Source organism: Copadichromis virginalis, linkage group LG7 (genome assembly GCF_057382275.1).
Source record: "Copadichromis virginalis isolate Kocher_CV1m ecotype Utaka linkage group LG7, C_Virginalis_male_GT1.1, whole genome shotgun sequence".
NCBI classification, from domain to species: domain Eukaryota; kingdom Metazoa; phylum Chordata; class Actinopteri; order Cichliformes; family Cichlidae; genus Copadichromis; species Copadichromis virginalis.
This window is the reverse complement of record NC_140624.1, coordinates 66,314,815-66,341,794: the sequence shown is the minus strand read 5'-3', so window position 1 is coordinate 66,341,794 and position 26,980 is coordinate 66,314,815. Positions and strand designations below refer to the sequence as shown.

At 41.4% G+C, this 26,980-nt stretch overlaps 2 protein-coding genes across 2 annotated transcripts; both read right to left on the bottom strand.

Annotated features, from left to right (window-relative positions):
• Positions 1-120: 120 nt before the first annotated feature.
• On the bottom strand, positions 121-11,078 carry arpin (actin related protein 2/3 complex inhibitor). The gene is made up of 6 exons (XM_085464837.1): positions 10,848-11,078; positions 7,231-7,306; positions 6,907-7,039; positions 6,286-6,492; positions 3,975-4,138; positions 121-1,272 (listed from the first exon to the last, which is right to left on the bottom strand). The coding sequence occupies exons 1-6, from the start codon at positions 10,937-10,939 to the stop codon at positions 1,264-1,266; spliced, it is 681 nt and encodes a 226-aa protein (XP_085320963.1). The 5' UTR covers positions 10,940-11,078; the 3' UTR covers positions 121-1,263.
• A 528-nt stretch (positions 11,079-11,606) lies between these two features.
• Positions 11,607-26,532, bottom strand: fam169b (family with sequence similarity 169 member B). Its single transcript, XM_085464832.1, has 10 exons — positions 26,334-26,532; positions 24,384-24,514; positions 22,029-22,131; positions 21,861-21,946; positions 21,064-21,214; positions 20,344-20,526; positions 17,089-17,214; positions 16,903-16,973; positions 13,708-14,103; positions 11,607-12,973 (listed from the first exon to the last, which is right to left on the bottom strand). Exons 2-9 carry the CDS (start codon positions 24,507-24,509, stop codon positions 13,738-13,740), a joined length of 1,212 nt encoding a protein of 403 aa, XP_085320958.1. The 5' UTR covers positions 24,510-24,514; positions 26,334-26,532; the 3' UTR covers positions 11,607-12,973; positions 13,708-13,737.
• Between the last annotated feature and the right edge of the window lie 448 nt (positions 26,533-26,980).

The following is a 26,980-nucleotide window of genomic DNA, read 5'->3' as shown; positions in this document are numbered from 1 at the left end:
GTGACATTAAGCTCTAATTAGGACACTGTATGTTCCTCTGCACACAGTGAAACTTTAATTAGCTGAAATCCCAGTTTTAGATCCCCACCTTAAAATTTGACACAAAAACAAAGCGCAATCGTCATTTAACACACATTCATTGGTTTTATTCAAAGCACAAAGTCATATTGTCCTTTAGCTCAACCACGAAGGAGTATTAGAGCCACATTAAGAAAAAAAGAAATTAGCGTTCATTTTGAGATTAAAGTCAGAACTTGTAGATGAAACTCAAAATACTAGTTTGAGAATAAAGTTGAAATGTGAAGATTACAATTGTTGTTTAAAGCCAAACAACTGCCACGGCTCCTGCAACCTCTGCAAAATGCCTCGTGTAGACGATTTAGTGAAACAACTCGATCAGCTGTCTCATCGTGATATGACATCCATCTTTATTGCATAGCCATCGGTATCCTTGCATGCGTCCACTGCCAGACATTGGTTCCGGTTTGTTTTTTTAACTTCTGATCAGCTGCAGATTTCTGCACCATCTCTTCAGTGTTTTTTAATTATCACCGCTCCATGTTTATGAGCTAAAAGACAAATAACTTAACGCAAGACATTTTTAATTTCCACATTTCTTTCCTTTATTCTCAAAATATTATTTAAACTTTAATCTTAAAATTTTGTTTTTATTCTTAAATTGATCAATAATTTTTTTTCTTAACGTGGCCCAAATAGGTCCTTGTATTCAAAGCCAAAAAGCACTTAAAAAAAAAGCCAGTTGAGAAAAACAGGTTTGCAATTTGAGGGCTCTCCACTTGTGTAGCATGCTGCATCTTTATTTAGAAAACCATAATGCTCAAGCCTGTGCTCTTTAATACTGCACACTGGCTGCACTTTAATATAACAGATGGTTGGAAACATCATGTCTATAAAATTCATAAAAGTTAAACAAAAATAATTTGTAAAATCGTCACATGAAAGTCACTTTTTTCTCAGTTAAAATTAGAATAAGAATTTGTGATATTACAAACTTCATTACTACCATGAATTCTTTGCAGGCCTCCATATTCAAAAACATGAACATGCAGGTTGACTCATGTAAATGTGGTGAAGCATACAAGAGAAGAGCACAGTTTCCAAGACAGCTAGTCCCATACTGTAGAGGTGACGCGAGGTTTCCAGCCCTACGGCAACATATGCAAGATATAATAGTCAAAGTCCAGTCCATGCTGGAGATTGGATCGGGGCCCTGAGTTCAGACTGGTGGGAAACACAGTTTTCTCAATCATCCTGTGGATAAAACAAAGCAAGGGCAGTGAGTGCTTTCTGGTTTCTGTTTGTCTAAAGCTTCGATTATGTTCTGAATAACAGCCGCAGAAGGTTTTTGCTGTCCATTTCACGCCAGGCCAAATCATAGCTCGTTTTCCAGATCACACTATAAAAAGGTGGAGTTCCCCCATGCAGGCCTGATAGCTTGTGCAACTCACTGCATTTCTCTCACTTCCTTAAATAACTGATGTTATGAGTCCACAAAGCAAAGTTCTTGCAGGAAATCCTCGGCACAAAATTCTTGCTCTCCAGAAGGTCTTTTATACGTCTCATAAATTTTAGCAGGAAATATTGTTTGAAACCTTTAATCAAAGTCTGAGGCAGTAAAGAGGATTTGCACAGGTCAGGTTGAGCAACAGCCTGTCTGGTTCTGTTTGTACTAAAAAGTCAAGAAGGAAGTCAAGAAGCTAAATATGCATCTGATTTAAAGGGGAAAACCTGTTCTATCATTAAAGAACTCGTGGTCTTAACGTCCACCAGGTCACCGGTGACCCGTTAACAACCTGTTTTTAACTCTAATTTCAAAAATCAAAATAAACCCTGACCCTCGTGTCTGACCCACGTCAACAACGAGCAAAGTAACTGCTGAAGTATATCGACCGTATGTGCCAAAAGCCAGACTATTAATACTAGTTTTCCACCAGTGCGGTGCTAAAAGCTGGCTACAGTCAGCGACACAAAATTAAGGGACTCAGAGTTCAAACCGCTGACCTCAGTGGTGATGGGAGAGGCAACCGCAAGAGAGGAGCCCTACAGATTCTTTCCGACATAACTTTGTTCTCATGGAAATTGCTTTAACGTTTTCGGTGTAACACTGAGTAACATGTGGGTCCAAAACCTGCTGACTGCTCCTCAACAGTTACTGAAACACAGCTAGCTTTGATTCAGAGGCTAGTAGAGCTTCTGTCATGTTGAAGCCGGTGATCCAGCTGCTGTGAGGCTGCCAGTGGAAACTGAGGGGCTGGCCAGATTTCTTTCTTCTCACATATTCATTCAGGAAGGCACCTAACTCAGGTCTACCTCAACAACTCTATGGATATCGAGCCATCTGCGATAGAGTCATGGGTTACTCATACACTAGTCTATAAGCGAGAGGTCTACAGTGTTGTAACAATCTGAAGTTAATTACTACTGCACATCATCTTAAAGCTTGATCAGATACACATGCAAACAGCGTTTATTCAGAGTCCAGTTGTGACACCTGTTGGCAGCGATACAAACTGCATTTCGCTATCTGCATACACTTTAGTATAATAGATTCAAAGGGCATCACCTACTGATGAGGCCAGTCTAAGGATGCTAGTGACACTTCAAAGTTGGATGCAGTGAGTCCAGGGAGGATGAGTATCAGATCTTTCCAGCCCCTCAGTTTTCACCACCAGCAGCACATAAAGTCTATGAAGCTCTGATGCACACACAGACCTGTCAAACCTCCAAACAGTCTTTTGTTTTTTTCCCCTTACATCCCTCGTCTGTGATGGCCTTCGATAGCTACATCAATATTCAATTCAATTTTATTCATACAGCACCAAATCACAACAACAGTCCCCTCAAGTAGCTTTATATTGTAAGGTCGACCCTACAATGATAAATACAGAGAAAAACCATCAGTTATATGACCCCCTATGAGCAAGCACATTGGCAACAATGGGAAGGAAAAACTCCTTTTAACAGGAAGAAGGTGTGTAATCAATGCACTACGATGTCTAAGAATATACAGTATTCATCTGTGAATCATCTGACCTGTAATTTCCAGCTAATTTCCTATAATTTAGTTAAAAATCAGCTTGCATTTGGCTGTACAATATCTCATAAATTCATACACAATGCATTACAAACAGAGGAAAATGAGTCTTTGCAGCTGCAGTAACTCGACCTTTTTGTCACAAGAACTTTCTTCCAGTAATTAAAAAGTAAGTAAATTGGATAGATCATAAAAGCAAACAATCCTGAGCACGTAGCACCTTAGCCTGCCAGCACCGCCCCCAAGGTTGCAAACTTTTTGCGAATGAGTCACATTGAACAGAGTAGAATAAATCTCCTGGAAGTTAAGTTAACCCCACGGCGAACAGATCCTGGTCACTGGGAAGTTTGTGCAGTGGAAAAATGGCTTATGTTACATGGTGGGCTGTGGAATTAGGCAGAAATATGTTTGTTAGTATAACTGCTGCACGACTGAAATTTTTAATAACGTTGGTATTTGAGAGCATGATATCATTTCCACTGCAGCTGAAAAAATGATTGTTTGAGGAAAGCCACAAAGCTCAGCCTTAGCTGCATTCCAGCCAGACCAGATCCTAATGCTCGCCCGCATCAGCTGACGGCTCACCTCATGCCCTGGGTAATTGTCATACAGGGCAATCAATTCAAGCTACTTCAGCCTTCCTGCAGTGGCTGCACATCTGCAATCAACTTTACAACGTACCCCCGCTCCTCCTTCACGTTGTCTCCGACTCCATGTCACGCCTGTTGTCAGAGATACCTGATCTGTTCTTGCGAGGGCCTTGGCGGCTGCTCTTTATTTTGAGTTAGTTTTCAGGAAATTAAAAGAAACTCTTTCAGGAATTTGTAAGAAAAGGAAAAATAAATGACAAACCACCGATCTGGGCTACATCCCTGATATTATGTGAGTCATTTCATTTGTTTAGAGATTTGGTCCTCACCCATTCGTCCTCCTCTGCTCCCTCGCCTCCTCCTCCAGGCTGCCGAGTGCTGCTGGTGTCTGATTTGTTGGCCATTATTTTGTCTGTCCATGAAGCTCCAGCCTTATCGTCTCCAGCAAAGTTACACTTGGTCACTGTGCCGCCATCAATTCTGGCCAAAGAGACTGGAATTTGAAGAAGGTAATGAAGTTATTTACGCATGACACAAAACAAAGAAGTACGTAAGGTTTTTAAAGGCATTTATAGAACTTAAACGAAGTGAGCTACCAACTTTGAATTCTACTCTTTAAGCTTTATCACCTCTGTAAGGATGCAGATGCAGTTATAACTATTGTGTACACAATGCATATCTGTGCTTATTTGAGTTGATGTTCAGGTTCTTTAAAGGTCTTAAGCTTCACTGACGTGACTGTTCAGGTGATACATGCTGAGGGAAAACTAGAACATAGAAGGAATTGCAATACATGCTTACAAAACACTTATATATCAGGTCATTTTATATTAAGGTTTTAAGTAGAGGTTCTTGGTTAAAACATTTATTTAGTAGAAGACATACATATAGTCTCAGTGAGCCTCTGGTCTGGTGAAAGGTCAGAAGTGCAACAGGTGAATTGAGAAAGAGCATGTGAGGACGAGACACAGACAGTTAGTAGGTGAAGAGGTGACACAAAGAGCATGTGAGGTCAACACACACACACACATGAGTTAGATTTATTTAGAGGAGAGATTTGTTGTCTCGGCAAGAAAGAGGAACAATTCACTTTAAGACAAGAACGGAAAGTACCAGCCATGAAAATAGAAGATGATCTTCTGGGTTAAAAGTCCTTGTGGTGTTGATCTGATCTATGTATAAAATGTATCTGTGACGCATGAAGGGGCGTCAGTAAATCAAACCCTGATGCTATAAAATATCTGTTCATGCTTTGATTAAGTTGAAGACTACTTGCTGTCGGCGTACAGAGTGTCTTCCCACACGTGTGTAGTCATTAAAATCATTGTTTGACCAAGAGCTTCTGGACCAAGGGTGGTTTGTACTCTCCCTCCTCAATTTTGAACCCTAACCCTAACCCTCTGTAAGGATATGCCAACTTGATTATTAACCGTTCACTGACTTTGATAGAGAAGAACATTTTTCTTGTAAAACAAAGAGGGCCCAGCAAAAAAAGTTTGGGAACCACTGTGTTAACCGACAGTTGCAGTCTTAAGGATTCTTTACATTTACAGCTCAATGTGACATACAGGGTGTCTCCAGGTACAATTAACTGAAGCATGATGTGAAATTTAGGACTAAACTTGTCATGGAAGCAGACAAATCAGAAATATACTTATTTAACCAAGTGAACACATGCATGCCACTTCAAAATGAACAGTAAAGTAAAATGAAAGCATTTGGTTAGGCTTAAAAACTCCAACTGTGTTAACTTAACTGATAAAGATAGACAAAGGCAGACAGCCTTGACCCAAACCTCCTGGCCGTAGGCTGTGAGAACATGTGGTTTTTGGCTTTGCTCTCCCAAGTCTTGGCAATCGGGAAAGAAAAAATAATAATCACATAATAACTAGAGCTATTCCAAAATAAACCAATTTCTCTTTCTGCAGAGAAATACAACCCGATGTTCATTTTTGTCCTAAACGATGTCCCCTTGTCCCAGTTTTGAAACACATGGAGCATGTTGCTTTGTATTTCCAGGCACCAGTTTCAACAAGTATTATTCGTTTTTCTTCTAACCGTTTCTTTAAGCTAGTGAGCAAGCTGGTGGAAATCTGAATCAAATTAAAGACTGTGAAGCTCTGAAGTGTCTTTTATATTATTTCATCTGCCTTTACAAAAGGATTAGATACACAGAGGAAAAGGTCTCAAAGCATGTGATGACAAAAGAAGGCAAACCTTGAACCTTTAAATCATGCATCCACACAATGTCTGCAGTTCATCAGTGACAGAACAGAGTTTACTAAAGCATACCACAGAAGGTGTAAATCAGAAGCTACCCCTTCCTGTTTTACAACTCCAGATGCAGATTCAAGTTCATATACAAGTCAGACAATAGTTACACAAACAAAGAAGACGACTGCAGCTTTAGGTGTAGACAGTTAAGCAGTGATTCATTTCTATTAACTTGTATTTTTTACTACACTGACTAGCAGTTTACAGCATAAACAGACCCTTTGCTGGGCCGATGTCACCAAACTCAGACCCAACCCTAACCGCAGACAGCACAGACGGTGTACATGGATGTTAAGATCTTAGGCAGGACAATTCACAGAAAGGCTCTACAGGCAAGTAAATAACAAACATCAAGTTCAGACTCACATACGAAAGGACTGTTTCCTCTAGTCTTCAACCGTACATCCTGTCCTGTTTCCAGGTCCGTTTTTTCCATGTCTGCCTCCGGATACCAAAAGGCCCAGGTCCCAGCGGGTCTGTGCTTCTCAGTTATCTTCATTAGCTCGGCTTTGTTCACCGCGGCTGACAGCTGCTCCTCAGACAAACGGTCCGACTCCCCTTTAGCTTCTACCTCTGTAAAGACGGAAAACACAATGAAGCCAAGTAAATGAAGGGAATTAAGAGCTCCGCACCCACGAGGCTTTTTCTTGTTACATATCAGTGGCGTATTTAAGAAACAGAGCTAGCATTAGCATGCAATCATCGCTGCTTGCCTTCCTGTAAAAGTCGCTGCATGAAGTTGGTGAATTGTAGGACAGGGTTAGACTTTTCAGGTTTGCATGCTGCACTACTGATCTGTTCTACTTCAGACCTCAACAAAAAAGTATTTATTACATCTCATCAATCAGACTGAGGAACTGAACTGCAGCTAGTTCTCGTCATACAAATAAATGGAGATTTCTAGAGTTTGCACCTGACCGCACCTCATGTCTTGCTCGGCCTATTCTGACACTGCACAGCCAGCAGATCCAACTCCAGTGTACTCACTGTAGGAGGACATGAGGAAACCAGTGTTGACCTTTTTGGTGTCACTGAAGTTGGGCTCCACTTCCTTTCCACTGGCATCAAACTTCCGCTGATGGATGCGGCTCGGTTGGATGTACAGCACGTAGAAACGTACCTGCAGGTGACAGAAGGATGAATAAATACCTTCCAGTGGTTTTCAGCTTTACTTATTTCTGCTTATTATCACCAATGCCTGCTCCTCGAATAGTGACCTGAAAACCCTCACAGTCTTTTTACAATTATTTGCATCTACTGAGAAGAAGGCGTCATGCTGGGCTCTTATAACCGATGGTTTTATTACTGTACCTTTTGATTGTTGCTGTCAGTGATTGCATGTCTGGAAACATCGAGCAGCTTCCCTTCTAAAAGCACTCCAGGGCCACTGTGTAGAAAAACAATAATGAGTATCTAAATGTGTACTGGTGAAATAAAGTGCTGTTTTATTGGGACTGAGTGCTGAATAGGGACTCAGTTAAACGCAGAACTAGAACTGCAGGGAGGATGATTCATAGCACACATAAATCCTACAGAATAAAGGCATTCAAACGTTTTTCAGAACAAACCAATGCAGTAAAAGTTCGACTGTGCTCTGAAACCCAAACTCACCATTTCCATTTGCTTTAGTCACATGACAGTAGTTTTGTTACTGGATCTAGCAAAGACCACGAACTGGCAGCTCGTCCACACACTGTGATCAAAGTTACATCACTTTACATCCAGCCAGCAGCAGGCAAGCAAAATGAAGGGGAAGTCTTAGCCCGGCATGTCTAAAGTCCCTGAATTTTACCACATGTTAGCTGTTATATCAAAACCTCAGGGGATCAGTCTGCAAGCTTGCTGTAGGCAGACAATATGTGCAGTTCCCAATATTACATTTTTCCCCTACTGGCCTCCAGCACCAGCAGTTTTACTGGCCACATACTGTAATATCTACTCAGAGTCATATAACTCTTTCCTAGTCTTACCGACTGAGTTTAGAATTACAAAGGAATAGAGCCTGACTGATTACCGGTAGACTCACTCACTTCCTTTAAAGTGAAAATATTGTCAGCAAGAAGAAAAAATGGCTTCTTAGATAAAATAAAAATAACTGAAAAAGTATATAGAACATAGAACGTATGTAGAACAAGTATAGAGAGCAGTGTTGGGACTAAGGCGTTATTAAGTAACGCGTTACAGTAACTACGTTATTATTGTGGTAACGAGCACGGTAACTAGTTATTATGCCAAAACCGGGAACGCGTTACTCGTTACTGGGATTTAGGTAGGCTCGTTATTCGTTACTTCGTGTGGTGGCTATCACGGAGCTTCCACAGATTCAGTAACATTAGCAGGTGGTGGAGGCAGCAGGTGGATGAAGGAAAGGGGACGCAGAAGGAAAAGAGACCCGAGGCGGCCGCCGGTCCGAGTGTGAACTGAACTTCAGGTAAGAAGTTATGACCTGCAGTCCATCTGGGTCAGATATGAACCAAGTTTAGGTGGAGTTTATTTTCGTTATGCTGACTTTTCCGTACTGCGTGCTAGCTAGCATGACGGAGTTTCTATACAGCTGGGTGGGTGCTATGATGTTACTGATGTTGAACTTTATTTTGTTCATAAGGTTAATTATTAGAGTTGCCAACCATCCCGTAAAAAACGGAATCGTCTCGTATTCAAAGAAAATATTACACGTTTCGTGTTGAGGTGAAAAGGAACATTTTGTCCTGGACTTCAGCTACAATGAAAAAGACACAAAGCTGGTGTTATTCTGTGTCTTTGCTGCACAGCTGCCTCTTCTTCTCTCATTCTCTCCCCTCTCTCTCCTGTTTCTACTTCAATCATGAAACTGATCAATGATCAGCTGATTGGCTTTTCTCTCTTGTTTGTTTATCGCCCACTTTGCGCCAGAAAGAGGAAACCAGCGGATGTCGCGCTAAACAACAGCAGCACGTTTAAGTTTAATAAGCTGCTGTTAGAATATATTTAATATTAATTTCTAGTATCAGCTGATGTTTGCTGGAGCCACAGCTGTAAAGCTGCTGGTCATGATATCGGTTTGAATATGTGATGAGAGTGAAACATGAAGATGAAACCAGGAGATGTCCTTACTGAATCATCAGAGATGGGCAGGTGATGGAGAAACAGGTTTACCTTTTAGGTGACAGGAATGAGTTGAAGGAAAGTTATGAACTGTTTCTGAGAGACAAATAACACCAGGATCCTTTTCTAAGCAGCTGACAGCTGGTAACTGTGCAGGGGCGGGTCTAGCAAAGTGTTGCCAGGGGGCAGGTAGGGCATTAACAGGGAGAGGTGGGCACAAAGACATACTTTCTTATTCTCATTTAAAATGTCTCACTTTTAAAAAAATAATTATCTGAATCTTGCAACAAACAATTGATAGATTGATGCATATATACCATCAGAACAGTGAACATCACTGTCAGAACAGTGTTTGTTTTCATTCAAAGGCTTTATGATTTTTACTATAATGGCGGCCGGTCTCTAGTCAAAATGCCCAGGACGATTTTTTGTCCCAGTCCAGCCCTGTATGCAGCTCATCTGCAGTCTGGTGTTACCAACATCTTCCTATTCAGAAGGCAGAATTTCCGAGTTCTGAGTACAATCGAAAGCACCACGACTGCAGTTTTTTTGTTGGATGTAAAAAGCAGGCTAGGATAGAATCAGGCGTGGGATTTCTCTCGTGGAAATGTGCACATTATTTTTTCCTTTCTATTGGTAGGTGGCACAGTGCACTTGTGGCAAGTAAGCAAGCTAGAAGACTGCAAAGTTATGGAAGCAACACATTAACAAGAGAATTCTGAGTAAAACCAAACTTACTTTCCCTAGTAACTAGTTACTCTGAAAGTAACAAGTAACTTGAAGTAACCGAGTTACTTTTGATAGAAGTAACTAGTAATGTAACTAAGTTACTAATTTAAAGTAACTTACCCAACACTGATAGAGAGCATTTTATTGATGCATTCCCTCTTAGTTATGTTAATAACATACTAAGATATATTAACATGTTAATAACATACTAGAATTCCACGTGAAAGTTTCAAATTTCTTTGATGCTCTGTACCTCACATTAGAGCAAATATTTCCCAGATAATTACATCAAAATGCTGAAAAAGGCCCAAACGGGGTCAAGAGGTTCAGTCCAGTGACCCCTATTAGCCTGGCTTTGTTATAGTCAGGCCCCACGGTCCGGGCTCATCCAAAAAAGACACCGTGACCCTCAGTGGAATTATTAGTTTCTTTCTAACTATAAGTAAAAGGAAGCAATACAGTTTTGTAATAAAAAAAAAAGTGAAACATCTAAACTGATGTTAAGTCACTCCAGTATTAAACCATGTTAGCTGTTTGGTTAACAGCTTAGTGTCTCTTTGAAGCTACAACGCAGTCACTTATCAGGCGGTGCGGCTAGCTTTGAAGCATGCTTTTCCTTGAAAAATGCAAAACAAATAGAAAAGCGTTGAGGAGGAGTTCACACTTGTGGCCCCAGCTGCTCTAGTGTGTGATGAGTTTGTTAATTCACTTCTGCACCTTGAGAAAATGCCTCGTGTTAGTTCTACAATGTCATCTAAAGCACTTTGATTATCGCAGCTACAATTTTACCATGAGTGAAATGATCTGTTTTTGTACCACGTTGCAAACGTGTTTTTTTTTTTTTTTTCGTTTATGTTGAACACGGGAGTCAATACTGTGTCAGCCTCTAGTGGCCACAACAGGAAGTGCAGCCAGGGCGCTCTGATACTGCTGGTCGTACATCCACCTACACTGCGCTGTGCTGCATATACCCGACATAATTTCATTTTTAAAATGTTTTGAACAGTGTACAACTCACAGATCTGCTCTCTGGGAACACCGAGGGATTTATTGACGGAGTCTGGTGCTGCCCCCTCACAGGGGAAACACTGTAGCGTGTGAACGCGAGCACATACCTCTCAAACGCAGAGGGACACCACGCACGGTCAAACTTTTCACTGTGGACCGGCTTGTTCTGCAGAGACGTGTTGTGATAAATGCGACTCATCTTTCATAAAATCGTAACTTTTCCCTTCCCTCAGATTTTTCCTTTTTCCGGACTTCCTGTTCGTCCCTGAATGAGAGGTGCGCTCGGTTTTCTACACAGCAGACGCCGGCGGGTAATAGTGCAGAAGAGAATGCGTGCGGTGAGAGTGGACGGACAGCCCGGACTCTTCTCATTTATGCAGAAATTGCCTGCAGATCACCTAGGGGGCGCATGATGGCCCTCATTGAACAGCAGTGAATGCAGCGCAAGTACATGTAGTTTTTTTCTTTTTCATTACTAATTAGGCGCTAATTAGTATTCTTAATGTTTGTTAAAGTTGTTTCTCGTGCGGTCTTTAGTGAGGGGATCATCCTCTGAGAAATACCAGTATCTGAACAGGGACTCAAACCAGCAACCTGCAGGTACAGCTTGTATTTTCAGGTGTCTGCACACACAGCAAGTCCAGATTTACGCTTTATTTCTACACAAAAAGCTTTTACAAGTATCTGCTGATTATTGTCAGAACTGTTGATTTTACACGTTAAATGCAAGCATTGTGCAAACTGTTGCACCATTTCTGAACACCAGAACTACAAAGTTAGCAATGATTCAAGGGTTTGTACTCTCATTCCAGCACATTTATTCTTAGGAGGTGAAAGGAAAACTTGCACTCATAATCCAACAAGAATACAAACACACATAGATTTTTATTTAATCCCACTCTGGGGGAAATTCATTTATTACACCAGCACGAGGGAAAGGAACAAAAAGTGAATTAGAGATATATTAGAAAAATAAAAAACCAAGAAGAAACACAATGAGAACAGTGTACAAAAAAGCCGAAATACTATGTATATAGATGGTTGCTTTAAACAAGGCAAGGCAAGGCAAGGCAAGTTTATTTGTATAGCACAATTCAACAACAAGGTGATTCAAAGTGCTTTACAGAGACATTAGAAACAAGAACAAATAAAAAGCATGATTTAAAATTGATTAAAACAAGCAAATAAACTAACTAACTAATTAACAAACAAACAAACAAACAACAGTATATAAAACCAAAACAGATAAAATCAGAACAGTAGATAAAATCAGTAGTTAAATGTAAGTTTTGAAATTTAAGCTTAAAGTGTGGATTTGGTGCTTTATTCAAATGCAGCTGAGAACAGGTGAGTCTTCAACCTGGATTTAAATAAACTGAGTGTTTCAGCTGATCTGAGGCTTTCTGGGAGTTTGTTCCAGATACAAGGAGCATAAAAGCTGAATGCAGCTTCTCCGTGTCTGGTTCTGACTCTGGGAACTGATAAAAGACCGGATCCAGATGACCTGAGGGATCTGGATGGTTCATACTGGGTCAGGAGGTCACTGATGTAGTTTGGTCCTAAACCATTCAGAGCTTTATAGGCCAGCATCAGAACTTTAAAGTCTATCCTCTGACGGACAATACACCAAGATTTTTTCTTTTTATATGTACCTAAAGTGCAGTGGGCGAGATGATAATACATCTGTAGTTTTAAACAATTTTTCCTCCGTGAGCACATCAGGAGCAACTCAGGGTTTGGGATACTTTGGCATGCAGGCTGGAGCAGTCAAGGACCAAACCACCAACCGTCCAATGAGTCGACGGGTTGCTCTATCTCCTAATCCACACCAAGCCTCAGAAGCTGTGGTTTTTTATGTGATTAGTGCAGAAAAAACTATATTGTAGCTCTTTATTGATTGATCCTGTGCATTAATAGTTAAGCATAATAATCTGAGGTCACCGTATGAACCCCAACCTTGCATCTAAAATGGGTTGAAATGCTGTGCAAGTTGTACCCACGGAGCAAATGCATATGCTATACTCTAATAATAATCTGTGTGGATGTATTTATGTTTGAAGGCAAAAATCAATAACTCAGACACATGGTTCTTATTTAGCACAAACACTATTAAGTAGCCACAAAGAAACACGATACTACAAAGACACACAAAAAGGTTTATTGTGCATGTTTAGGTACATGCAGTCTGCTGTTCATTCAAAACTCACTTTGATTTGATGGAAAGAACACAAAGGCTACGTTCACACTGCAGGCGAAAGCGCATCAAATCCGATTTTTTTGACCCTATGCGACCCATATCCGATCATGCTATGACAGTGTGAACGGCGCAAATCCGATATTTTCAAATCCGATCTGGGTCACTTTCGTATGTGGTACTGAATCCGATACATATCCGATGTTTTAGAAAGCGACTGCTGTTTGAACGGTCAAGTCGCATTAAATCCGCCTTTTACGTCACCGACACAAGACTGAAGCCAATTATCAGCGCCAGAGAAGCGCCCGAGAAGACATCGCGAACGCTTCCTGGCCATCCAGTGTAGATGTTAGTGAAACTGTTGGGAAGACAATGTGAACATTTTATTTGTACTGTATAATCTGCAGATTCTGACAGAAATCTGCAGCTATCATTTGAAGCACCGCTCCTCTCTTAAACAGCAATAAGGATCATTATTAGGTTATTTACATTATTATGTAAATAACAAAATAACTTAAAGCAAAAATTGGGAAACGAAGTCCGAAGTCTGCATATTAAGGGCCATCAGTCAAACAATACTGTTGCTCTGGGTCTAAACAGAGCGCGTTGTGTGTGACAGCTTCTTTTGCGCATGCGGGCCGCTTTGAGCGTTCACACTAGAGCGCGTTTGCTGTCGCATTTTATTTGTAGTGTGAACGAGCAGACAAAAAAATCGGATTTGATCAAAAAATCGGAATTGAGCATTAAGACCTGCAGTGTGAATGTAGCCAAAGTCACCTAAATGAATGTGGATATGGTTTCGGTTAAGTGTCCGAACATTCTCTGCGGGCTCTGCTGCTGAATGCAGTCTTTGTGTGTACATGTTTCAACTCACTTCTGGCTCGTTTGGGAATTTTCTGCATGTCCTCTGGTTCCTGTCTGTGGTGCTTTGTAGATTTGGAAGCCTTGGATTTCAAAGCCTGTGCTGTGTTTAGGAGCCGGGTGGGAGGTCCAGATTGCACATGGATAGTTTGGGCTGCAGGGCTACATCCTGTTCCAGGGAGCTCGCTGCTCAGGGACCATCTTCCTTGGCTTGGCTCACATGATTTAAATTGCTGTTCAGCAGAGTCCAACACCACTGCGGTGTTTACACCAGTGCTTCCCAGTGTGCCCAGGTCCAGTATACAAGTCTGCATGGAGATAAACAGAATTGGATAAATTATTGCTGCTTACACAAAATAGCTACAGGAGACATTAAAAAAAAAAAAACTACAAAGAGTCACAACATGAGAACAAAAATCCACAAACCCTCTGAAGTGGGTGAGAAACATTCTCGGGGGGCATGAACGTCAATACAAAATCTCACGAAAGCATTTTTTGTGCCACAATTTGATGTGTGGTTTACACAAGTTTGAAGCTTATGGTGTGAACCTCCTACTGCTGGTAACTCTCACTCTGTTATTGACATATATGCTGGTCTCTATAAAGTTACATTGTAAGAGAAGATAAAATAGATAGCAGGACTCTCATATGGACGTCGTATAATACCAGATAATAATAATGTCATCTCACAGCATATGGTAAGATTATTGGGAGGAACATAGCATTTGTTCCTAGAGCAAGAACATGGTATGATATCATCTCGAAGAATCATACGCGGCCCTGATTGTCAATGCAAAATATCATAAAATCATTTTCTGAGCCATGAGCTGGTAGCTTGTTTGACGTTTAATATCTCAAATGTGCCAAAAGAGATGCAGGGCTTTTAGCCAGCAAGCATCTGGCCCTGTAGCAGTGACAGGACGTGGCATTGGTGGTTCAGTGGTAGATGCAGGAGACGCAGGGCCAATTCCCGGCCAATGCGCTGCTACTTTTTAACAGAATCAGGTAAAGGAAAAAAGTGTGCAAATTTACACACTCAGCCGTACTGGAACTCATTTCACTGCACTGTGTTGAACATGCCAGTTCTTGATACATGCAATCTCAAAGCATATTACATATTTGGGTCAAGAGCTGACAGACAAAAAGGTGAAAACCCACAAGTCTATGTCTGGTTTCACATTGTTTAAAGTCTGAAGGTCTGGGATTAGTCACTCTGCTTTCATAGTGCCACCAAGTGACTCAGTGTGATTCTCCTCACTGACACTTGCACATAATTCAGTTTCAGATCAATCTATAAAAGCACTGAAAGCTTTGAAATATTAATAATCTTGATTTCATCTCAAGTGATCAGTACAGTCGATGACATTCATCCTCTGGTGACCGTGAAAGTAGAAAAGTCAGAGGCTTGTTTTCACATCCTCTTCTGTTTAAAGCAGTAGGTCTGAGAGCGGTCCCCAAAATAACTGTGCTTCCGTTGTTAAAGCCAGACGCGCTATTTTAGCCTTCTAGTGAGGCTCAGTGGTAGAACAAAGCGCCTCACAGTATTGTGAGGTGAAACCCAACAATTCCTCAGAGAGCAAGAACATGTAGCACCTAAATCTAAACGTGAGGCCATACAGATCATAACAAGTCCAAAATCAATCATAAAGTCAAGCACTCGATACACTAAACTGCAACAATTACAAAATCTCATGGAATCGTTTTCTAAGTGTACCGTGTGATGTTTCGTGTCCATGAGGGTCTGCTTGGATCCCCGTTGAGCAGAGAGATGGAAATTTGTCATCAGAGACTCTTTCACGGAGACATTACAACGCACAAACTATGCAAGCACCCTTCAGGTGGACTCCATGGAAGTGTAACAGGAATGACTACGAGTCCCAAATGTCTGCAGCTGTCGACACACCAGAATATTATTCTGGTCATACCAAATCAGTAGTGGGTCATCATTGCTGCAAATTACAACATTTCTCTGGGAAACTAATTAGACATTAAGATCTCCTTAGCAACACTAGAATAGTCAGTAAAACAGGTAAATTCACTGTTAATAAAACTATAAAATATCAAACTAAGCCTTACTGGACGTATTTACTTTCATCCATTCATTTTCAAAACTATAAACCTCAGAGGAGCCTCGAACAGCCATCAGCTGAAATTAAAGTTTTCAATGAAAACGCCGGCTTCAACAAGCTCTTGATATAGCCATGAACAGTGTTGGTCAAGTTACTTGAAAAAAGTAATCAGTAACTAATTACTGATTACTTCCCCAAAAAAGTAATCCTGTTACTTTACTGATTACTTATTTTAAGAACCATGTGTCTGAGTTACAAGTAACGCGTTACTGTGGGCAGTACTGATCTCTGGCCATGAATGTGAAGTGTGTGACGAGTAGCTGTTTCAGTCTAAGTTGGCTGAAGATGTTTTTCAGTGTAATCGTGGAGAAACTGAGGCCATGTCCACACTAATAAGTTTTGGTTTGAAAACGCATCATTTTGGCCTTCCGTCCACACTGAGACGGCGTTTTCGGTCAAGGAAAACGCAGCGTTTTGAAAACGCTCTCCAAAGCGGATACATTTGGGAAAATGTTTTCGCGTCGCAGTGTTGACAGCGAACTTGGAGCCTTTTCGAAAACGATGACGATGCATGTTAGTCATGTGATGCAGTCATGTGACCAATTAAACTAAGATAGCAGAGGGCATTATACAGCAGTTGTTTTGCTTGCGCTCAATTTTGACAGCCCTATTAAAGGTTAATATCAGTCTGTACGTGCTCCAGAGAGCTTTTCTTCAAATTCTTTAATTCTCACTCTCTTTTACAACTTTGTACTTTTGTGTTACTCGCAGCAATAACTCCGTCTCATTGTTGGTCCATTTAAAAAACTCGGTGCTTTTCCTCAACGTTTTGCTGCAACGTTTCAAAGAGCTGAAAAGTAAATAAACAGCAGATGGATTTAAGGCAGGTCGAATCGTCTTGCGTATCACGCATGCGCAGTACTGAAACGCAAGCATTTCTGTGCAAACAAATGAAAACGATAGTGTGGAGGCGGAGCGTTTTCAGACGCCACTTTCAAATTCACCCAGGCTAGTGTGGACGTAGCCTGACATTCTTACCTTGTGAAAGGAGTCCTTGAGTGCATTTCTCTGTGTTTCTCCTGATATTGGGCTGCTCTCCTTATCAGTACCTAAAAGATGTGAGTCAGATAAGGACACGTGCCGTCTTCAAGACATTCCCACGTTAGCAATTCAATATAAATCTGAAAATATTCTTAAACCCATAAAAAACAAACCAATGTTTACCGAGGCAGTAGCGTCCGAGCAGAATGTTAAGCCAGATGTTTCGTCGTTGAGTCCAGCCCCCTGGAGCTTCCACCTCGTACAGACGCTCTCGATACTGCTGGTGCTTCTGCAGGAACCTTTTGAACACTGAACACACAAACACATGTTTTGTTGTATTTCTGTTGGAGCATGGATAAGTCTGAGTGATTATATGAGTAGATAATGAGGCTGAATGCGCTTAGAAATCCAAGACAGCATTTTGTCCTGCAGATTTTTTCTTTGCAACCTGTAGGAACCATGTTTTTAAGGCTTCACCACGGGATGGAAGCTTTGCCCTGTTGTCTACTTTGGGTATAAAATCATTTAATGATCTATTCTAAGGGCATTTTCTCTTCCTTTGAACAACTTGAACAATGAAACCCACTTTTTTGGGTACCCACAGGTCTGTAGCTTTATTCGAGGGATGACACCTCATTTTCCCTCTCAGCCTTTAACCCCACTCATTGAGACTCTTTTGCGTCCACCTCCAAATTAAAACGGTGCTGCTTCATGCAGCTATGAAGAATCCTTTATCTCCGGAGTGTCCCAGTGTTAACTATTCAGTCGCTTTGGGAGCAGGACCTTGGTAAGGAAATCACCCAGGACTTTTGGGAGGATATACTCTTCCGGGTCCACTCGTCATCTATTAGTGCCGGGCATACACTGGTCCAGTGCAAAGTGCTGCACCACACCCACTGGTGAAAACTCGCACTTTCCAAAATCTACCCTGATGCTGATCCTGTCTGTGATAGATGCAAACAAGCCCACGCCTCACTGATGTTGTGGTCCTGTCCCTGCCTTACTAGAGGTACTTCAGGAGCACTTAGATCTAAATGTGTCGGTCTTTGCTGTGACACCTGGTGAGACTGCTTTGCTAGCGTTGACAGATTTCGTGGCTTTTTTAACTCTTTTGGCCAGATGTCTGATTTTGCTCCAGTGGAAGTCAGTCACCCTCCTCTCTCTGAGGCCTGGATTACAGGTGTTCTTTTTAGCAATGTGGAAACGGTAAAACATACTCTATGTGGGTCAACGGCAATATTTCTGAATTCATGGAAACCCTTTTTCAACAATGTAGAAACAGTGCAGTTGTCATGGTTGGCTGTGTGGCAGGCAGGCAAGCAGGAGTGGTGGACCCAAAATGCAGAACTCAGACACGGAAGTGGGACTTAAAGCGCAGCTTTATTGCTGGGAGAAACCTCGTACTAAATAAACTCACTAAAAGACAAACAAAGGTCATAACAGAGGAACTGAGGACTGAAACACTAAACTGGAGCAGGTGACTAAACACTAGAGACGCAAAATACACAGCTAGTTGAGAGTACAACGCAACACTGACACAGAGAAACACAGGGCTTAAATACACAGATGGCAGTAATCAAGGGATGAGAGACAGGAGGGGAACACACCTGGGAGAAATCACAGCTGACAAGACAGGGGAAACGTAAACTGAGCACACTCACATAAGACACAGACCTTCACAATAAAACAGGAAACTCAGACACAGGGAACCAGACAAGACGCTGAACTGAACAGACAGAATCAGAAAGGGTTTTATTGCCAAATGTTGAGCAGGTTTACAACATTAGGAAATTGCTGCGGTGCTTCAGTGCAAACATACTGTCATACAGACAGATTCACAAACAGACGGGGTGACACCATAGACAGACAGAGATACAGACTCAGAGGCAGACCGAATATAACACATAGAACTCAAACAATAATCATCATCATAATAATAAACTAGAAAATGATAATAAAAACTTAAAGCGCTGGGTCACCGACCCAGGACCATGACAGCAGTTCTGTGATATACCACTGTGAATCTGGCTGTCCCTATTTTATTGTACTTGGTTCTATGCTACTCTACTGCTTTTATTTTGTTTTATTTTTGTTCACTCCTGACTTCTTTTGGTCATGAGGTACTCTATTATTATTCTGTTTTTTCTACCAAAGATAATCTTGAGTTGCTGTGGATATCCCGTACTGTCTCCACTCTGTGGTTTGCTGTGGGGACCGCGTTTATGACATGGTTAGGTTTCTTTTACATGTATAGCCACAATGTCACTTTGACCGGCACTTTTGGGCACAGCTAAGTCTTTTTTGTCTTTTTTACATGGTGTGCAATCACTCTGTTGTTGTACTGTAATTTGCTGTGATTCTGAAAAATAAAAAGAGTTTGGGAAAAAAAGGAATAAAAGAAAGCAGCAAAAGTCTGGGAAACAACGCTTTGCACACAATGAGCTTTGGAAAAATGGTCTATATCACCTTAATCTGGCACTTTAAAGGAGATCTGTGTAACCTTGTAAAAACCATTGTCATTAATCAGTGAAATGAAGCAATTAGTGAGTCTTCCCATGAGTGTTCAGGCTCTCTCTCCTTCAAAAAGGACGTTTTGGTCAGATTCAAGTGTTCCTTAAGTGTTCTTTCCAGCGCCTGACAATATCTTTAGTTCTGGACAGCAGTTTTTATCCCTGACCGAGCCTGAGCCCAGCCCTGCTTTCCTTTCCTGAGCTGCCAGACAGCTTGCCAGAACTTTCATGAGGCCAGCTAAAAAATCTGTTCTCCATGGTCTCCTCAGACTTTTCCAAACCCAAGTTTCTGCTTCTGTGAAGCTGCAAAACTTCAGCAAAACTCTTTGATACCAATCGGCTGTTTCAGGCGACCTCTGAGCCAACCATTCAGACTCCACATCCACAACCACTGCTGGGACCCAAGAGACACGATTATAACAGTTATGTGCCACCATACGCTTTAATATGGTGATTGTTACGGTCACCCGTGCTTAGCGCCAAGGTATAATAACAAAAACAGTAGAGTATCCTGACACCTGCCGGGCACATCTCACCAGGAGACACTCTGGGAAAAGCGACGACAAAAAACTTCAAATGAAACACTCATTGGTTGACCAAATGCCTTTCATTTAAATGAGGGGCTAAATCATCAAGTTCACCTCTGTTTCCAGTTACAGTCAGTGTCATCTTGGATTTCTGTGTGTTTCACTTGGGAAATGCAAATTCCACTATTAAAAAAAACCTATTACATTTTTTTGCGTCATGATGTACAGGTGTGTGATCAGCTTTTAGCTATAACTAGATCATTAGTGCGTGAGTCTACTGAACATTTCTATTGAACAAAAGCGAAGAAAACATGCAGTTCCTTGACCAGATACAGCAAACTGTCTGACAGAGACCTAAAGAAACAAGTATACAAACAGGTCAAAGAAGGACCCGAGCTGACCTGCAGCCATGCTGGGGGATAATGGAGAGCTGACTCCCAGAAACTCCTCCGTAGAGAAGGAGGAGCAGAAATCCTCCAGCATCTGAAGGCCGAAGCCTCTCCTCCTGCAGCTCCTCCTCACCAGCACAGTGTCCAGAACAGGCAGCAGGTAACAGCAGCTGCTCCAGCCGTCACACAGACTCCCTGAAACAGCAGAGGAGGACATGGATTGCATTTAAGAGGTGGATGTAGCTTCCAGGTCTGAAAAGCTAAGTCAGTGTAACTCCTTCAAATAGAAGGACAACAGAGGGTATGATTTATCCATAGAAAGAGATTTGTGAAGCTTCAAAGTGAACACCTTCCTAATAGTCATCTTGGCGTGATTAGTTAGGCCTGGATGTGATCAGAAAATTGAGGAATTGCTCGGTCCTGGAAGATCATCTGATGCAAATTCACATCCAACTCATCTATCTCATATAAGATATTTTAGATCATCCACACTTGCTGCACATCTGCAGGCCACTTTGCAGCCCGCCTCCACCCAGCTCCTAATTTCATGCTGTTTCTGACTTAATTAAAGTTTCAATCCGACTCAAGCCAGTCTTCTGCCCTTAACTTTGCAGCTTTCTTCACATTTGTCCAAACTCCTGCTGGACATACACAAAATATAAATCGCAACCTGCAGATGTGTATGTTCACTGATACCCTGTTTGCCAATCACTCTCATCCTCCTCTGCCCACCTTTGTGCTTCACGGTGTAAAAGCCGACCGCCTGGTTGTCTTTCCACAGCACTTTGCAGCTCTCTTTGGGAGGATGCAGGGAGAACAGTGAAGGCCTCTCCATTATCTGACTGAGCAGAAATACAATCACCCTCTCCATAACAGACTGGACCTGCAGACAACATGCAGAAGTTTCCAGACAGTCGGCTCTGGTAGATTAACGATTCAGCAAATCTTCATTTAGAAATTGATAGAACAGACTTTTTCTGTGAATTTACACCTGAAGCCTGTAAAACTATGGCAAGCTTCAAAAGCCAGTATAACATAGGTTCATGCGTTTTCCAGCTTCACACTCCACTGCACAGCTTGGTTGTATGTATTTATGGTTGTATTTATGTATGTCTTAAGACTTGAAAAAAAAGAAGGCAACTTGACTTCTTTAAGTTTGTTAAGACATTTCACCTCGAATTCAAGAGGCTTCTTCAGTTCTAAAAACAAATAGTGGACTGTGTCAGGTATTTTATTCCTAATGGGGGCTGTCACCTCTAGAGGTGGTCCTGAGGGTCGTTGACCACTATTTTTATCTTGCACGTCACCATATTGCTGAGTCTGAAGTACACTGAGATGACGTGGTTGGAGAAAATTCTCCCGAGTTTCTCCCGCAAACCCGCTGCATAAGCTGCTACCGACCACACCTACAATGCAATCTTGAGATGATTCTTGTCATGAGTAGACTGATTTATTCTCTCACTGTTCACACCTGTGTACGAGCCATGAAGTGACATAGTGTCTAGACAAATGTACTTTAACACAGTTACCGACACCAAACCACTTCTGGATTTGCTTGACGTTCGCAAGACGTCATCCAAAAGCCACCACTTCCCGTGCAGGTATAGGCTGACCACTGGAAGGTAACATCAGAGCAGAGAGCGTCAGTCTGTGTCTGAGGCTGGAACATCTCACAGAGCAGCGTGCTGAACCCAAACCTTGTGTTTGATCATCCGAAGGGTGCAGTGCCAGCACCGCGCAGGCAGGCTGGCCATCCTCAAACAGCTGCAGCTGGCTCACATTTGTTGCCATTATTGCCACCTGAGCAGACAGGAAGATAACATCAAGCCAAATGTTGGTAAGGTGGTAAAAACACTTCCACCATAGTTCCCGTTCGAGAGTCACAGTAACCACACAGAGAGTTAATTCAGGGCATCTGCACGCCAAAACAAGTTAAGTTTAATGCTTTAAAAGATCTGTTGTGTATTTCAATACCAAAACATATGCATGATTAGGTGTTATTACATCCAACTCTGTTGTATTTATATAGCGCCAAATCACAACAGTCACCTCAAGGCGCTTCAAATTGTAAGGCAAAGACTCGACAATAATACAGAGAACAATGAGACGATCCCTTATGAACATGCAGTTGGTGACAGAGGGAAGGAAAAACTCCCTTTTAACAGGAAGAAACCTACATCTACATAAGATTTCAAAGTTTACACTTACTAACTCAAAGTTTTGAGAAAATAACTTGAAATGTAGACGATAAAGTTACATTTCGAGTTACTAGGAGAACACAGTTAATGGATAATATGGATGCTAAAAGATTTTAGGCTCTTGATTTAAGAATGTGAAGCTGTTTATGGTTAGCTGAGATTTTTCTAGATTTTACTGTAGACTAAATAAACAAGTCCGTGTGAATAACTGCAAACATAATTTCATTTACAGCAGACCTTGAAGAATATACAGGGAGTGCAGAATTATTAGGCAAATGAGTATTTTGTCCACATCATCCTCTTCATGCATGTTGTCTTACTCCAAGCTGTATAGGCTTGAAAGCCTACTACCAATTAAGCATATTAGGTGATGTGCATCTCTGTAATGAGAAGGGGTGTGGTCTAATGACATCAACACCCTATATCAGGTGTGCATAATTATTAGGCAACGTCCTTTCCTTTGGCAAAATGGGTCAAAAGAAGGACTTGACAGGCTCAGAAAAGTCAAAAATAGTGAGATATCTTGCAGAGGGATGCAGCAGTCTCAAAATTGCAAAGCTTCTGAAGCGTGATCATCGAACAATCAAGCGTTTCATTCAAAATAGTCAACAGGGTCGCAAGAAGCGTGTGGAAAAACCAAGGCGCAAAATAACTGCCCATGAACTGAGAAAAGTCAAGCGTGCAGCTGCCAAGATGCCACTTGCCACCAGTTTGGCCATATTTCAGAGCTGCAACATCACTGGAGTGCCCAAAAGCACAAGGTGTGCAATACTCAGAGACATGGCCAAGGTAAGAAAGGCTGAAAGACGACCACCACTGAACAAGACACACAAGCTGAAACGTCAAGACTGGGCCAAGAAATATCTCAAGACTGGTTTTTCTAAGGTTTTATGGACTGATGAAATGAGAGTGAGTCTTGATGGGCCAGATGGATGGGCCCGTGGCTGGATTGGTAAAGGGCAGAGAGCTCCAGTCCGACTCAGACGCCAGCAAGGTGGAGGTGGAGTACTGGTTTGGGCTGGTATCATCAAAGACGAGCTTGTGGGGCCTTTTCGGGTTGAGGATGGAGTCAAGCTCAACTCCCAGTCCTACTGCCAGTTTCTGGAAGACACCTTCTTCAAGCAGTGGTACAGGAAGAAGTCTGCATCCTTCAAGAAAAACATGATTTCCATGCAGGACAATGCTCCATCACACGCGTCCAAGTACTCCACAGCGTGGCTGGCAAGAAAGGGTATAAAAGAAGAAAAACTAATGACATGGCCTCCTTGTTCACCTGATCTGAACCCCATTGAGAACCTGTGGTCCATCAAATGTGAGATTTACAAGGAGGGAAAACAGTACACCTCTCTGAACAGTGTCTGGGAGGCTGTGGTTGCTGCTGCACGCAATGTTGATGGTGAACAGATCAAAACACTGACAGAATCCATGGATGGCAGGCTTTTGAGTGTCCTTGCAAAGAAAGGTGGCTATATTGGTTGCTGATTTGTTTTTGTTTTGTTTTTGAATGTCAGAAATGTATATTTGTGAATGTGGAGATGTTATATTGGTTTCACTGGTAAAAATAAATAATTGAAATGGGTATATATTTGTTTTTTGTTAAGTTGCCTAATAATTATGCACAGTAATAGTCACCTGCACACACAGATATCCCCCTAAAATAGCTAAAACTAAAAACAAACTAAAAACTACTTCCAAAAACATTCAGCTTTGATATTAATGAGTTTTTTGGGTTCATTGAGAACATGGTTGTTGTTCAATAATAAAATTATTCCTCAAAAATACAACTTGCCTAATAATTCTGCACTCCCTGTATTATTTGCAATAATAATCAGTCACCCAAATGTGGTTAGGTACCTTTGAGGTCTGCGATGACTGAAACCACTCATTATCACAGGGGCTGGACTCCAGAGAGGACATGTACTGTTCAGACGCAGATGTCAGGTCATTGTGATCCACAGATGGCAGGTCTACAGGGTACATGGCCTCTTGGAGAGGATACAGATGTTTAAGATGTACTTACGCATTTACACAAGATACAAAAAATAGAAACAAAACGTGAGTCTTGACTTTATGGATCTGATTACATTAGTATTCTCCCGTGTGCGACCACCAGATTGTCTTTAAAACGGTTAATCTTTAAAGCTGCGTCCCCTTCATTTAACACTGCAAATACACGAGAGAATGAATTATGAGTCCGCACAAGCTGTCCGGTCCTCCCGGTAAAATCGGCGCATAAGTTAATGCAACGGTCCCCAGTCCCCGGGCCACGGACCGGTACTGGCCCGTGAGTCGTTTGGTAGCGGGCCGCGAGAGTTGAGGCTCGAGTGTGAAATTTAGGGGTTTTATTTATTATTTATTTTTTATCGTTAACTTGGTTTCCCTGGGTCTTTTCCCATGTGTTATGAATAAATTTTCTTGTTTTCTGGTACCAGTACTGGTTTTATTTTGTTGGATTTATCCGCGACACCTTAAAGGCTGGTCCATGAAACTCTTGTTGGACATAGACCGGTCCGTGGCGCAATAAAGGTTGGGAACCGCAGGGTTACAGTTTTTTACAGACTTAGGTCACTTTTGCAAAACTCTTCACACAATCCTCCTAACTGACCGTCAGCTTGGCAAAGCAGTTCATTTCACATTCAAAATGCACTACAACTACCAAAACACTTCATTCAGGTCTCAAATAAACTCATTCTTCCAGAACACTAGCAAAGGTTGACAGCCGACAAACACACTTTGTCACCCACAAAACAATGACCTAAAAAACACTAACAACATGTAGCATTACACAGTGTTTACTTGTGTAAAACAAGGACACATCTCTGTTTATAATTTCAGTATATGTTACTGGAATGAATCAGACATCATGCAGAATTCGTTAATATTTGTTTATGTATTTTTTATTTTTTTGCACTAAGTAATCCCAAAATACAAGAATTTGTATACACACCATCCACTGATACACATACAATAGTAATGCTAATCTACTCGGTCTTCTCCATTTGGCCACAGGTTCTCATCCACATCACATCTTATGTCATCTAGGGCAACACACCTAGGAAAGAATCTTCTGGCTGCCAGAATTGGAGGAGTTGAAAAATTGAAGGAGTAACACCTGTGTAGATGTTCATCTACAATGAGAATAAGCTGTGGCTGGTTAAACTGCATTTTTAGATTTAAAATATGTTTCAATAAAATATTGTTGTTGAATTTTGCTGTCTTTTCAAGTTTTGCATTGTGTTATTGTTTTGGCCATAAGTTTAACAGTTTTGAAAACAGTATGTAAGCACATGCAAAATGTCCTGTACGTACAAAGATTTTTGGCAGTTGTTGCGTCTGAGTGAGAAGATAATTCATGAAATTTGAGAGATGTAGTCATTGAATGCATTTTGTGCCAAAACAATGATAACTGGTCCTCAGTTTAGCCCACATAGACTTCTGTTGTGCTCACTGTGTGAGGAGTTTTGCAAACGTGACCTAAGTATTGGGAAATGTGTCCTAGCGTCTGTAAAAAACTGTAATGCAGATTTCTGCTAAACAATCGGTTCACACAGCCAAATCAAACCAACTCATATCGGTGGATCTGAAGGAAACAAAATCAAAATGTAGCAGATAGCAACCTAAGAACTGTTTACTTCAATCGTTTCATAAAAAGGCTGCAAATGATCATACGCTGCTTGAGCTGCTTTTAATCTGAGTGCTGTAAACAGCTGTGTGAACCTTGAACTGCAACGCAAACAAGAACACGTCACGACAAAGGCTTCATAACAAACTCGAACATGAATTTATTTAATTTCGTTAACTTACTTTCTATGGACCGGATGAGCACATATTGCTTATCAGCAACGTCCCTACAGTCCCGAAATGTAACTTTGATGAGCCTACTCAACCACTAACATCTTCTTTTCTTTGGCCCGGAGCGCCATCCTCTGGTCACAGAGAGAGTTACAAAAATACACGCCATTGTTCGCGGTCTGACTCCATTAACCAATCACAGCAGAGTGTACCTTCGGCGATGACCCTTTGGGCGATGTAATTTAGCACTGGCATGGAATACAGGCATGACGGGAAATGCGCGTTGACGGTTTCAGAATAAAAGAACACGCTTTACCAAGCAAGCACAAAAGGACATTGTTTTTATTTAGCTCATGTTAAAATCTTGCAGTAACAGTCAATCTTCGCTATCTGTTATTAATTTGTAACTTTTTTTTTGTTTAACCTCCTAGGACCTGGCGTCCACATATGTGGGCATCACATTTTGGGTTATTTAGACCAAAATACTAAATTTTGCTCTGCAAGGGCCTGATATCCACTTACGAGGACATTATACTGTTACTGTCCTATCGAAATTTCAAACGAATATTCTTATATGTGGCTCTCATTTTCAGGTCCCAGGTCAGCATTGGTGGTTTGGGTCTCAGGAGGTTAACACTTAGAAAATCCTTGAAAAAACA